Genomic DNA, 15115 nt, shown 5'->3' with positions numbered 1-15115 from the left:
TCAGATCAAAAGCTCTTACAGTAAAACACTTAACTATTGCAAGCAGTATGGTATTGGCTGGCAACGTGAGATTTAAACATGTTTTGAAATAAATATCCAGGGCTTAGGCAGCAGACAACGGTGGTTCATACCCTCTAGGAGTGTGTAGGAAACACTCTGCCTAAGCACTCACAACATTTTTGGTACCCCATGACTGATGCTGTTTCCCTGCTTGATATAGCTGTGCTTAATACACACCCAGAGCCTGGTTAACTGGTAGTTGCTAAATTGCCCAGAGCAATCAATCAGCAATTAGTTTTAATCCATTTATTACAAGTTAGGAAATTAAAGCAAATGTCTGATAGGTTGCTATGGGCAACTGCACTGAGCAATTTATCAACTATAGTAGTAAATCTATAACCCCCCCCCCCCCCATCATGAGCTTTAAAGCAGACTTCTGGTGGTCTAGGAAACATTATGATTCCAGTCGGGAACTGCATGGCCCATATATTTGGTTGTTTCTTTTTATGTTGCTATATGTTTATTATGTAGGTATTACCATCTGTTCATTATTTCATGCTTGAACGTGATTAGAATGTTTTTTTGTGGGCGACTGCACATTACTAATATGTAAGGTATGCCAAAATATCAGTTTAAGAAGAAACCATTCTATTTCAGGTAGGGCCCAGGTAACCCTTTGTAAACCAGGGCCTTGTGTGCCCTTTCATGCTTACTTGCTAATATGCAGTATTTTCTTCCCAAAGCAAATTACTGTTATCCTTTATTTATAGAAGATTGGGTGCTAAGATTGGACATCATTCATATCAGTGCCTGGCCCACTAGAGCTTTCAATTTATTTTCCCTCAATCTCATTGACAAACATAGATGCACAGAATCCTATTAACCTATCTATATATTGTGTACTATACCCATATACTTTACTGTCAATTATAAAATGTTTCCATTGTAACAGTTCTACAAGTCTCTTATTGTTTCCACTTGCCTTCTCAATCTTTCTTGTGCAAGAGTGTGCTGAATTGGTGACTTTTTCCAATAGCTATTTGAAAGGTTTTGTCACCTCATGTTTTATTGTGTTTTATGGCACATAATCACTGCCTAGCAGTGCATCCCCTGCATGTTAATATCCTACTGAATGTGCAACCGACACTTGAGCATTAGAAAATCCACTGTTATGAGGAATTAAAACTGTAAAGTAGTGTCATTTAATAGGAAACAACAAATCTATATTTTTTTTTATTTCATAAGTCATATGGTTTTGTATGTGAAGCACAATACAGTATAAATCCCTTTTATTATGCTATGATGTTATTATCCTGAGGCGATTCATATGCAGGAAATACAGGATAGTCTAGATTGAAATGGAAGAACACCTTAAAGTTTTCAGAAGGGATCCATTTACTTACCTGGCACTGAGACTAAGTCTGGCACCATGTATGTACCCCCTGTTGTAAAATATAAGGATATTATTTGTCACTGAGGAGTTTTGTTACCTTATAAAAGCACTAAGCCAAAAGCTGAATGCTTTTATACAGGTCATGAAACTCCAAGGTGACTTCAAATATCCTCATATTTTACAACAGGGAGTACTTTATTATTATACACAAGTTTCAGTGAGTCATGTGACAGAAGTTACATCACTAACCCCCAATTGATGACATCACGAAGCACCATTTATAAGCATATAATTTACAGGATATTCATGGCTCTTGTGTATTATATGATATATACTGTACATCAGGAATGTTAGCAAAAGGTAGAAGAATTACCCTGTGCTTTCAACTTATCTTCCATTTCCGAAAAACTTTTCATATACTTTCATATATTTGCTTTTTTTTGTTTTATTTTAAAGGTCATATACAGCACATTTTAAATAAAGAAACTATGAAAAAAATCACAGTGGTTTAAAGGGGAAATACTGATTAAGAAATATGACATGGCCCTGTATATCCCAAATGGCTGATAGCAATGTGTTATATATGTTCATTTATAATCTTTAAATCCAAATCCAGTTTTACTGTGTTCAGCATGTAGCTGCTATAACCTGTAACCATGGTTATTCTGCTTATTGTTTTACACCAGATATATAATGATATGTTCAATAATAGTAATCATTTACCTGACTAGCTGTTGGTTCCTGGTGAGTTCACGGTGCATAACATATTGCAAAAATCTAATATGCAATAATGTAATCATGTGGTGCACAGCTGGGATTTACCCGCACAGCACTCACCATTCCCACATGTATACAAATGTAATTGCATCTACAGGACTCCGGATAATCCACTCATTTGTGTCCAGTAAAAACTTTTGCATGGAAGCTTCTCTGTCTGTTCACCTTCACAAACAATTCTTCCCGTCTTCTTTCCTAGTTTTATGGAGAAGTGCCTGAAAACAGGGTCGATGTAGTTGTAGCCAATTTAACGGTAACAGATAAGGACCAGCCTCACACTCCTGCCTGGAATGCCGTATACAGAATTATTAGCGGTGATGGCACAGGGCGATTCGCCATTAGGACCGATGCAAACAGCAACGATGGTTTAGTGACTGTTGTAAAAGTAAGTTCCCTTGCTTTTCAGTTTTATGTATATCTTTGTACTGAAAGCAAAAAAATTATGTAAGATTATAGAAACATCCAAAAAAGTTCATTTTGTTTTGTGTTAAACTATTTTATTTTCACTTTTTAGCCAATAGACTATGAAACCAAAAGCACATATATCCTAACAGTGATTGCTGAAAATCAAGTGGATTTGATAAAGGGCATCCAATACAAACCAGAGTCAACAGCAACAGTCTCGGTTACAATCATAGATGTAAATGAGAATCCTTATTTTGCTCCGAATCCCAAACTTATACGGCAGGAAGAAGGGTACTTTGCTGGAAAATTGCTGACAACCTTCTCAGCTCAGGATCCAGATCGCTATATGCAACAAACTATAAGGTCAGTAGTCTTTGTTACTCCACTACAAGTATGCTTGTGTATATATACAGTAATATAATGAATAGTGTACCCCCCTGTGTCAAAAAAACAACAATATGATTAAATAATGAGGAGTTCAATGACAATGTAAAATCACACATGCTTTTATACAGGTCATGGAAATCTGAGGTGACTTCTAATATCCTCATATTTTACAACTGGGGGTATGTTTTTTTATTGCAATACACAAGGTTTAGAGACAGAAGTGACATCACTAAGCAGCTATTATAACCGATGACATAAATAAGGATTGTTTATAAGGATATAATTTAAAGTTTACTCATTGCTCTTGTGTATTATATATAATGTATATATAATATAAGGAGATGTGTATCCATGCAAGCCATAATGTATATACCATTCAGTTATTTTAGGAGTAGTTTTTGGAGAATATTCTGCTCTTTCTTGGATGCTGCAGACCCTTGAAGTGGTGGTACTAGCTCACCTTGCCAATTCTAGTCTGTACGAAGGCAGGTTGCTATTAATTTGTTTTACTAAGTGTTCTAATAGTGCTATTCCTTACTGATTGGGATTTAAACACCTACACCCATTAAAACAAAGAAATATGGCATGATGTAATAGGTAGCTTGTATGCTCGCAGTTTCCTCCCCTCCCCTCTGTTTCCTTATACCAGATCACACATACCAAACGTATTAGCAAAATGTAAGTAAATTTCCCCACCATTGTGTCTAAACATGATTATATTGTATAATCTGGTGCATGATAACTGATTTCTTTGTTTCGCTTAAACTAGGTACTCAAAACTCTCCGATCCAGCAAACTGGCTTAAGATTGACCCCGTAAATGGATTTATTACCACCACAGCGGTTCTGGATAGGGAATCCATGTATGTTAAAAACAACATGTACAACGCTACATTCCTGGCAACAGACAGCGGTATGTATTGGTTTATATAAGGTACAATCTTCAGTATGTCAGTGCAGGATAAACAATCTAAACACCCTGAAATGCTTTATCTGTGGAGCATGAAAAAAAATCTGCAGCTTGCCATCCTCCTTTGACAGGCAAAGAGAAGCTGCTCATTAAAAGCAAACTGATTATAGAAATATATCAAGTTATCATGCGGCTATCAAACCCCAAGCAGAAGCAAGGCATGGCTTGCCCTCTGTGATTAGCACTAAGCTGCTCCTCTTAGAGCCCCCAGAACGATGAAGCCAGCGGTGGTGCCCCCTGCAAGGCCCCGATGGCTTCCTTGTAAGAAATGATATGAGGCCGGCATGTTATTAAACTACAAAAATGAGAGTAAACATTTTTCAATCACTTAGCTGTTTCCATGACAACTAAATTCCTACTAAGGCCATTGCTATCTCTTGATAAAAAATGTAATAATGAGAAGAATGTTTATCCATGCTTAAATTCTTTAGCAAATGTATTATCGCCTTTGTCCTTTTCTACTTCTAATGCGCCATTAGTGAAACAAACCCACTGTAAGTTGGTCATCCATATACTGACATACAAGCTCATGATACAGTAGATAGCATGCTCGCTTTAAAGGGATACTTGGAGGGAAAAAAAAAACTCTGAGATGTCCTATGCTAACACACTAAATAGTTACTAGGGGCATTTCTAGAAAAGGGCTATAAATGCAGCCTAGCGCTGAATCGTCTCATTGAATTGTGTTAAATAATTGGATGGTTCTACCCACTTTTAGTATATTTACTATCTGTATCATGTTTGCTAATGTTTTTTGGGTGGTCACATACTTACTGTGTTGTCCAAGTTGTATTATTATATTTATACAGTGACCTTCAGTACTGCATCTGCAATGTTTCACCTTCAGGGCGGAAACATCTTTACTATAATACTATTTAGTGGGCCCTGCTGGAGTATTAAACATCAGTTCTGTATGATGTTAACTTATTAAACAAATACCTAATAATGAAGATGATCCCCATAAGCAATCTCTCAGTATTCTCAAAGAATAGCAGGAACTACAGCACAGAGACAGGATGATCTCCCCAAAATGCAACCTACACCCTGCTATTCTCATAGAAAATAATGGGTGCCATAGTCTATCAAAAATGCTAATATGATGTATTTTATCATATGTATTGTTACTTAATTACAGCATCTTAATTAAACACAATGGTATAACTGTTTCTGTTCATTGTTTGATATGTCGATTACTGATTTTTTTGTTTTCCGTCCCTTAGGCATTCCTCCAATGAGTGGCACTGGAACATTGCAGATTTACCTGCTAGACATTAATGACAATGCTCCATATGTGTATCCACATGAAGTAGAGATCTGCGAAAGGCCTGATCCCAATGCAATTAATATTACAGCCTTAGATGCGGATATTAACCCAAATGCTGGGCCCTTTATCTTTGAACTTCCTTACAGCCCCATGGATATTAAGAAAAACTGGACAGTGACACGACTAAGCGGTAAATATAAAGAATTGTCTCTTTTTTAACACATTTACTCTATGAATATCTGTTTCAGTTCGTGATGGGATTTCTAAGCTTAAGCTTCCACTATTTGTTCTTTCTCTTTACAATGATTCATCCTTACATGTTGGCCTTTTTTATAGGAAGTTATGACCTTACCCAGCAATCGTATTTTTATTCCTTATTTTCTGAGTGAATTATGCAAGCAGTTAAACCACAGTGCATGCATTAGGTATAAGTAAAAGTTCACATAACTTCAACAAAATTAATGTTGGCTTTGTGCAGTTCTTAATTTATGGATAGAAAAAAAGTCAGTTTGGGATTTAGTGGGATCATTTATATAGGCTGTAGTGATGTGCGGGTCAACAAATTGTCGACCCCACCTAACCCAAATTCAAGGTATTTAAGATTTCTTTATACAGTTTTATTCACTCAAGTTTTTTTAATCCTGATTTTTTCATAAATAAGGTGAGATTCGCATTTTTCAAAAAAGTTCATGGCCATTTGAATTGAATTTTGTGAAATAGGCCTCCCTGAGTTCATTAACTGTTATAGGGGGCCACAGTGATCTAATCATTCACCCAGCTTGTACTCCTGCAGTCAGGTCAATAGGAATTGCTACCAATCAGCAATTAGAATTGAATGGTCACCTACAAGTTAGAAAACAAAAGCAAATGATTGGCTACTGTGGGCAACATCACTGGTGATGTTTATCTCCAGTTTTGATAAATACACCACTAAATGTACTGTACCCTGTTAGGGCAACTGAAATCCGTTGTCAACAACCATTTTAGCGTCCTTATGATTTCTACCTATCAATATTTAAACTCTAGGATATCTAGGTCTGATGTGCCCCAAAAACCTTCGCAAATATAAACTGGGCCAGTGCATTCTGGTTCTTTTATTTGTATTTGAGGTTGAGTTTATTAAGCATTATCCTTCTACCTTTCTCATGATGTATGGGATGCTGAATAACTATACTGGGGCAGCCATTAGCGGCAGAGTATTTCTTTCACTGCAGAAGTAGAGAACATTTTATCAGTGGAAATGGATAAAAGACTAATTCCTTGTTTATTGTAACACATTGTCCCAGCTGCTGCAAGTGTACTTATTCCCACTCATGTTCTCCATATAGTTGATCATTTCACTAAAATGTATTTGCGATAACAATAGGATCCATAACGGCGAAAACAATCTTCTGCTATTATTGCTTCTGCACTTGATGCATTCAGGGATTCTAAATGTTTATACATTACTTTGCTACATATCACAATAACTTCTAAGCTACTGTATGCCAAATGACAAATGGCTTTCACTTTTAAGCCACATGTAATGGAGAATGCAAGTTATTTCTCAATATAATTCATATAATGGAGATTACAAGTTATTTCTCAATTTACTTCATATTAGTCTAGTTTTCTTCTGAACATAATGTAACTGCTGTTTATAAAGAGACTGCATTTAGTACACAGTAAATAGTCACTGCAATGAACACATTTCCTCTTCATAAAGTACAGACCTTAGAGAATCATTTTTGGAAAATGGGGTCTCTTAGACATGCAGGTTTTACCATACCTTAGCCTAAAAAATTTCTGTTTTTCTAAATACATTCACATAATAACAAAATGATTTTGTTTCTCAGGTGACCATGCACAACTCAGTTTAAAGATTGGATCCCTCGATTATGGAATCTATAACATTCCAATTCAGATCACAGATTCCGGAAATCCTGCAATGTCGAACACCTCCTACCTGCGTGTGAAGGTCTGCTCTTGTGAGCATGGATACTGCAGCACTACAGCGCCCATCATTGGCACTGGCTTGGGGACGGGAGCTATTATTGCAATTCTTCTCTGCATTATCATTTTACTCAGTAAGTGCCTATTATTGGATATACAAGTAAGAAAATATCATAGTTATATTTAAAAAAATGGCACAACCAAAGTCTAAAATATGGTGTTGGCATTCCCATGTTCTGAATATATATATGTATACTGTACAATATGAAAATAGCCTCTGGTGCTTTGATATCAACACTAGACAAATTTGCAAGCTGTGCATTGGCCAATAGCAACAAGTTATTAGCTTGTTTCAGCCAGCTACAGTTGGAGCAATGAAAAAGAGGGTTCTGCCCAGGTGCAAAATCCCCCACAAAAAGGCACAAGGCCCCAGGTCTTGGAATATAGTCATATTTTAGTATGTTTGCTGAGATATATATTTCTGTCAAGTTACAAAAGTGACATCACTATACCTGACAACATCACAAAATGACTGTTTAAAAGTATATTTTTGCATCATCATCATCATCATCATCTTTGTGGCTATCATATAATAAATATATGTACAAAACTGACCTTTTACAAGAGTCTATCCCATTTCATGTCCTTAAATAATGTATTGTTGATATTAAAAAAAATAATAATTGACCAATCACCATGCAGGTTTTACTGTATAGTATAATTGTGATACTCTAACAAAAGACATGTTTCCATATTTATTTGTACTTTGCCGTTTCTTTTGCCCATAGCTTTAGTTTTGATGTTTGTTGTATGGATGAAGCGGCGTGACAAGGAGCGTCAAGCAAAGCAGCTGCTTATTGACCCAGAAGATGATGTCAGGGATAATATTCTGAAGTATGATGAAGAGGGTGGAGGAGAAGAAGATCAGGTATAAGCATCAGCTTTATATTTAATTTCTTTTATCAGCTATTTAATGTACAGTTGCTGTACCAGATTAAATGCAGATTCAGCTGGGAGGGACATGGCAGTAGTGCAGTTATAAAAAGTATTTTTACATCGCTATTACAGTGACAGAGTCAGAACTTCTCATTCTCCATAATCCTCAGAGCTCTAGTGGCCAGCACAAATAATGGGTTACATGTATTGCTGTAACTCTCTCATGTGAGTGCAAAGTGTATCAGGAAGAAAAACAAGACTTCTTTTTACTTAACCTTGGTAATAACTTTTATATATTGGGAAGATTGCTGGCTGTGCTTTTCCTTAGTAGCCCTAGCTGCTGCCTCCAGTACAGTGTAATCAAAGTGAAACAAAGCCTACTCGTGGGTAGGGGGTTATATAAAATGCATTTCCCCTTAAGCAGATAATGAATTATGAGTCCAGGCAGCCAAAAACTCAATGCTGCTTATTGGCATCTCTCTCTGGAAAGGTGAGCTTCCATAAAGAAACTTATTTCACTTACTCCAATATAACTTCTCCTACTGTTCCTAACTCGGGGATGCTATTCAGCTAAACCCAGGAGGGATAGTTCTGCTGAGGCTGGCAATATAATGGATCCATTCATGTATAAACATATACAGATAATATACAGGAGACTCCTGTGCATGCTTTGTTCTATATGCCCACACTTTACCGCCCAAGGAAGAAATGCTGTCTAATAATAATGAAACACACCTATGGGGAAATGATGACAACTACAGCTTAGAAACTGAGCTTATTTTTTCTTTTAGTTAGAATCAAGGAGAGCTCCATGGAATTAAATTACCAAACTAGAAATTTAATATTTACTTTACTAGAATTACTTTAAATATAGTACAGGTGTCATATTAAAAAGGTTATTTGCTAACAATGAATTTCCCATTGTTATTATAACTGCAGCAGACAGAAAAGACTACTTGGGGATTGGTTGCTGTATGGTAATGCAGGGTTTCATATTTAGTCATATGGATGCTAATAATGGCATCACTTAAAATGAAGGACTATTAGGGTCATTTACATATGCCCCAAGCACACAAAAGCACACCCCTTAGTGCTCCTTCAGGTATCATTTTGCCCAGGAGAATTGCTGTGCTATGCACCTCGCCCTGCATAGACTATCCAGCAGGAAGTGAACAGTGCGGTTTCAAACCAGCTCTGTTTTTACCACCTGCCATAGGGCAGTCCATATCGGCAGGGCCCTATTGTGTCCTGCTTCCTAACTTGCTTGCCTCTCCCTTCTGCCCCTAATTAATGTAGAAGTGACAAACACAGCCAGTACTATTGCCTTCCAAAGCATTTAGCATCTGATTTTTTACTTTGCGTGCAGCCTCTAAGGTTGCATTATACGAACCTGAATAAGGTGATGTGCTGATTTCTGTTAGTTTGCACCGAAAACTGTGCCTCAGACAAAAGCCGACCTACTGACCGCATAAAACAGAAATGCTATAACTCAGTCAGGTTGCTGAGTTTGTCCCAATCACATGCCCCTTTTTCTGTCTGATATATGAAGTTCTGCTCTGATTTTTTTTATTTTCTTTCAAAATAACTTCCTGCCTTTTTCCTACTTGCTAAATTTGTTAATGTGTTTAATAAAAGGCGTTGAATGCGTCACAGACTTCTGAAGTGTCTTGGCACCTAAGTACACACCTTGCATCTGCGCTGCATTTTAATATGACAATTATTTCACATTTTAAATTAGCTTTTAACAAATGATATAATAAATACCAACATTTAAAAAATCTATTGCAAATTGGTTTTATGGACTCATATTTTTGTTTACTTTAACCAAAGTAGATCAGTTCTAGTAAATGGGCACTTGTTTAGCTTCTAGGGTTCGGAGGCATGTTGTTCTGAAATACATATTTTATTTCATAGGACTATGATTTGAGCCAGTTGCAGCAGCCTGACACTATGGAACCAGACACCATTAAGCCTGTTGGAATACGCCGTATGGATGAAAGGCCAATCCATGCTGAGCCTCAGTATCCTATTCGCTCTGCTGCTCCCCATCCTGGTGATATAGGAGACTTCATAAATGAGGTAAATAATAAATAGTATTTGTGTTGACAAATGAAATAAACTTCATGCAACGGCCCAAACTAGGAGCAGGTGACAGACGATTTAAATGACTAGCACCTCCCCCTTAGGGCATGTGCTTCTTCTGCCTACCCATAAACCCAGCCCTGAAGAGCTGAACTGATCAATTTTACATTATTGTTACATTATTTTATCTAAAAAGGAAGTACAAACCAGGCCATTGGGAAGTCTTTCATTTTATACTTGCTGCAAAAAGCAAGTAGATGATGTATTAACATGCGCCGCACATAATATATATATATATATTGATGCAAAGAATTATAAACTACAAGTAGATTATTTTTGTAGATGAACACTAATAACTAAGATACCAAGAGTAATATTAATATACTCAGCTTAAAATTAAATAGTAACAATTTTACAAGAAGGCTTCTATGACTGTGTCCAGTGCAATTTATAATGAGTTGCTCATGAGAGTTTTATGTTCACAAAAACTGGACCCGCCATGGCTCTATCAGAACCTCATTTCATTTATAAAACAAATTTAATAACAGCTCATTTTCATTTCCCTCACGTATCAACCTCTCCAGCTGGTAAAAATGGTTGAAATGCAATATCTTTATAATTACCGTGAGTTGTTTCAAATAGGATTAGTGAATAGAGCAGCCAAGTGAAATCAATTATGGAAGTGCTTTGTACACTTCTCTTGTGAAGCCTTTCAGCAGCGGCATGTGAGTTAGTACTTGTTTCCCCAAGAAAACAGCTATAATAGGCCAAGGTTCTCTAATGGAAAGGCCGGACCCTTCAGTATTTGAAACACTTTGATCTTGTTGCGCCGCATATTGTCAGTAGACATAGAGCAAGGTGGAAATTGGAACCATAAACAGATTTTACAAAAACTTCATTTTATATCTTTTTTGCTTTGTTTAACCAGAAATCTTAAATGTAAAATGTACAAATATCCATATGAAAAGTATAAACATATAAGAACTCACCAGGGTTTCTGTACAAGACATGATATTCTCAGAGCAATTCTGATGTCCTTATATTTTTAAAATAGTCAATAGATAGAAAAGCTTAGGTAAGTCCTGACACAAGTTACATCACTAGGCACCAAATATAAATAAAGGATTAATCCTGTGTATGTAACATTATGGTGGGGGGGGAGTTATTTACTTAGAATCTAGCTATTTACTTATAATCTAGTTTTATAATCTAATTTTATAATTTGTTTTAGGACCACAGTTGTTAACACAAAAACAATGTCAAATCTGAACGTTGATAAATCAGCCTACAGCATAAATAAATAAATAAATAAAAGTGTCATTGAGTATCACAATACTCAGCTTTAAGCAGACTAATAGAGCTTCAAATGTTCTTCCTACTCCTAGGCCAAATTATTGGTTATCAGCTTTTGTATTATTGCATTTCTTATACTGAAAACTATTTTTTAGCTGAAAGCTTCGAGCAGATTACAGTTTGCATGCCAAAGCAGGATTGAGCAAACCAGGAATAATAATTGCAGGGCTGTAACTAAAGAATTCAGTGCAACTCAATAGTCAGATGCAGAGCAGACTTCTATAAAGTGGGTTCCTGCAAGCGCAGGCTTATATTTCATCTACAATTAGAGGCTTTATTAAATAAGACCTGGTTATCAGGGTAATGTTTTGTGACTATGTGCAGAATCTCTTGGTTTTTATGACAAGCTGATACTAATTGGGGGTTACAAGCACGCACATATATCTGTGTAACACACCATATAATAGGAAATATCAAGTACAAAGTGGTTTCAAACACAGGGCTTGGGAAATAAATCATAGTTTTATTTAAAGTGGGATCCATCTTATTGGTCACAGAATGTGATATTTCTCAGGGACACAAGCATCTGGAGATCCAAGTGCACCTTTATATATATATTTAATGTCATGTGGCATAAACCATGCTAGAACATCATATCATTGAAACTACAGGTCCAACTGAGGCTGCACAAAACACACAGATGTTGTTGCTTTGTAGGGACTCAAGTGGGCCGAGAGGAGAACTAACTGTGGCACAAAGTCTTATTGTGTCAGCCAAGTTCAGTCCCACATAGAAAATTCCATGTTGCACTTTGGCACAAAAGGCATTAATTCAGCAGAGCTTTGACTAAAAGGGTGGGGAGGCAATTTCTTAAATGTACTCTGCTAGACCAAAGTTAGTCACATATTTAAATAGAGCCACATGGGCTGTTAGGAGATCTCACTCTACAGTATTAAGCCCATATCAGTGTTAACTTGATGTCTTATAACTTTAGCCTCAATAATTATTGTTGGAATTGCCCATATTTCCTCATAATGGTGGAAACCAGGGTCACCAATGTGTACATATATTGCTGCCATGTCAATTTGAGACTAATCAACGAGGGAGATGGCATTAGGATCCCCAGAATAAAGTCAGTGCAAGCTAAAGTCCATTGTCTAGACTGATATAGAATATAAATGTAGCGATAAATATTGCCACTTGAATAAAGTTATGGAGGCCTAAGCTGTGTGTAAGTGATGTTGGAATGTGCCAATTAAGACCATGAAGCAGATGCTAGAGGCTATAAAACATCCTACCGCCAATCTGAATAAATTGTCTGAAGCCCAAGGGAAACAACCTTATAGGCATGGTACCAGATTCAGTATCTAGTAAAATCCTGCAACATCTAAATTATATGCTGAAAGAAATACATACATGGCATGAACATCCGCAGACAATGACACATAGATGATACACAACTGAAACGGCTGCAAAAGAGACAAATCAGTAGAGATACATAAATGAATGTGAATTTGTGTTACAGGCTTGGGATCCATTATCCAGAAACTTGTTTCCGAATTATGTAAAGGATGTCTCCCATGGACTCTTTAATCAAATAATTCACATTTTTAAAAATGATTTCCTTTTTTTCTGTAATAATAAAACTGCACTTTGTACTTGGTCTCAACTAAGATATAATGAATCCTTATCGGTGGCCAAAAAATCCTATTGCATTTAAACAATATTTATATGATTTTTTAGTAGATTTAAAGTATAGAGATCCAAAGACCCCTTATCCGACAAAAACTCCAGGTCCCAAGCATTCTGGATAACAGGTCTCATATCTGTACTGTGTTCTACCAAACCATGCAAAGTGACTCCTGTGGCTGCCATTACTAACCCATGCAGTGAGACCTTGGGGGTGGCTATTATTCTATGCTTTAGGGACCAGCAAAGTACAGTCAATGTTGTACCCCGACTTTAGCACGGTAAAGTAGCAATGCATTTACCCAATGGTAGGATTTACCCAATACCAAGGATTAAGACTTTTTCAGAATGAGTGCTAAAAGCGGCAGTGCCAAAACAGGTTGCTGGGGCCACAAAGGAGTTGCACAGCTCTGACCAATCATTCTTCACTGCTATCAGTGTACATTTGTGAATACTCCCTTAATGAATAATTTGCTATCATCTCTCTGTACCTGTACAACCATCATGCTAAACCTTCCGTCTCTTATTTTAGGGGTTGAAAGCTGCAGACAATGATCCAACAGCTCCACCCTATGATTCCTTGTTAGTGTTTGATTATGAAGGCAGCGGCTCCACTGCAGGGTCGCTAAGTTCGCTGAACTCATCAAGTAGCGGCGGGGAGCAGGATTACGATTACTTAAACGACTGGGGCCCTCGATTCAAGAAACTCGCCGACATGTACGGCGGAAGCGACGACTGAACTGCAACACAAACTTTTGTTTTTGGGACAAGAACAAACATTCAAACTGATATTCCCAAAAAGCGTAAAGAAGCTTGGCTTTAACTTTGTAGTCTACTAGCACAAGTGCTTGTTTGAAGGCTTTGGCATAGGCTGCAAACCAATTTGGGCTCAGTGGGAATATCAGTGATCCAATACGGTTTGGAAAAAAAAATAATGATTGAGCTCAGATACACTTGAATTTTACAGTACAGAAGCACTGGGATTTTATGTGCCTTTTTGTACCTTTTTCAGATCGGATTTAGTTTTATGTTCAACGCTTTAATGGTACTGATTTCTGAAAGGGTGAAATGACAAGGTATGTTGCGGGTGGGGCGCCGCAAGTAAATCAAGATATCCTTCATCATGCCTTTTTTTTTTTTACATTGCATTGCTTTTGTTAATATCCGAAATAGACAAAATATTTCATTAGAGTAACAATTACCGTAGCTGCAATGAAACCACGTAGGCTGACACGTTCAGCGCATTATTCCTAGTTCTAGATGTTAAGGTTTTCTCATTTGAACCCTCGGATTTTTGAAGTTGATTGCAGATAAAGGGAGTTGTCATATCACTGGTTTCATCATAACCTTTTTATTTTTTATTTCTCACAAGCTAGGAAAATGATAGGCACATTTTGGTCTTAATGTACACTCTTTTTTCATTTGGGTACTTTTTTCACTTCACTGTAAAAATGATCTGTGTACATAATGTTTTATCAGCATAGTCTATAAAGAAGTCGAACTGCTTCAAACATGTGTATGTATTATTTGGACTATGGATTCAGGTTTTGCATGTTTATATCTTTTCTTTTATTGATAAAGTATTTACAAAACAGGTTGAAACACAATTATGTTCAATCAAACTGTAGATTCAGTACACAAATTGCTTTTTTTTATTGGTTTGGGGGGGGAGTAAACAAAAATGTTCTTAGCACAAATGTTTTACATAATTTGTACCAAAAAAATACAGATAGGGGTAGCCTGACACTGGTGGCACTACTAATAAGCGTTCAAGATGGGTGGGAAGTATTGAGCCTGTTGGCCGGAGGGCATCTCACTAAATGCACCCAAGTAATTCAACTGGAGAACCGATAACAGCTTTGCCTCTGTATTGTGTACCAGAATATAAATTATGCACCTCTGACCCCAACATTCTGAATAAAAATGCTAATTTTTGATCTGGTGACTGGTATGATTTTTTTTTTCTTTTTCACTTGAGCAAGTTTGAA

At 36.8% G+C, this 15115-nt stretch overlaps 1 protein-coding gene across 1 annotated transcript in view; it reads left to right on the top strand.

The window, feature by feature from the left end:
* The window catches only part of cdh2 (cadherin 2), a 134463-nt gene extending 120404 nt beyond the window's left edge, over positions 1-14059 (top strand). Inside the window, 8 exon segments of the mRNA NM_001127418.1 lie at positions 2370-2555; positions 2685-2938; positions 3732-3874; positions 5152-5385; positions 7031-7261; positions 7916-8055; positions 9978-10142; positions 13660-14059. Coding sequence (NP_001120890.1) covers positions 2370-2555; positions 2685-2938; positions 3732-3874; positions 5152-5385; positions 7031-7261; positions 7916-8055; positions 9978-10142; positions 13660-13866 — 1560 coding nt within the window. The 3' untranslated portion in view covers positions 13867-14059.
* The last annotated feature ends 1056 nt before the right edge of the window (positions 14060-15115 follow it).

Source organism: Xenopus tropicalis, chromosome 6 (genome assembly GCF_000004195.4).
Source record: "Xenopus tropicalis strain Nigerian chromosome 6, UCB_Xtro_10.0, whole genome shotgun sequence".
NCBI classification, from domain to species: Eukaryota; Metazoa; Chordata; class Amphibia; order Anura; family Pipidae; genus Xenopus; species Xenopus tropicalis.
Note: the sequence above shows the minus strand (reverse complement) of the source record. Positions and strands in the feature narration are given on the sequence as shown.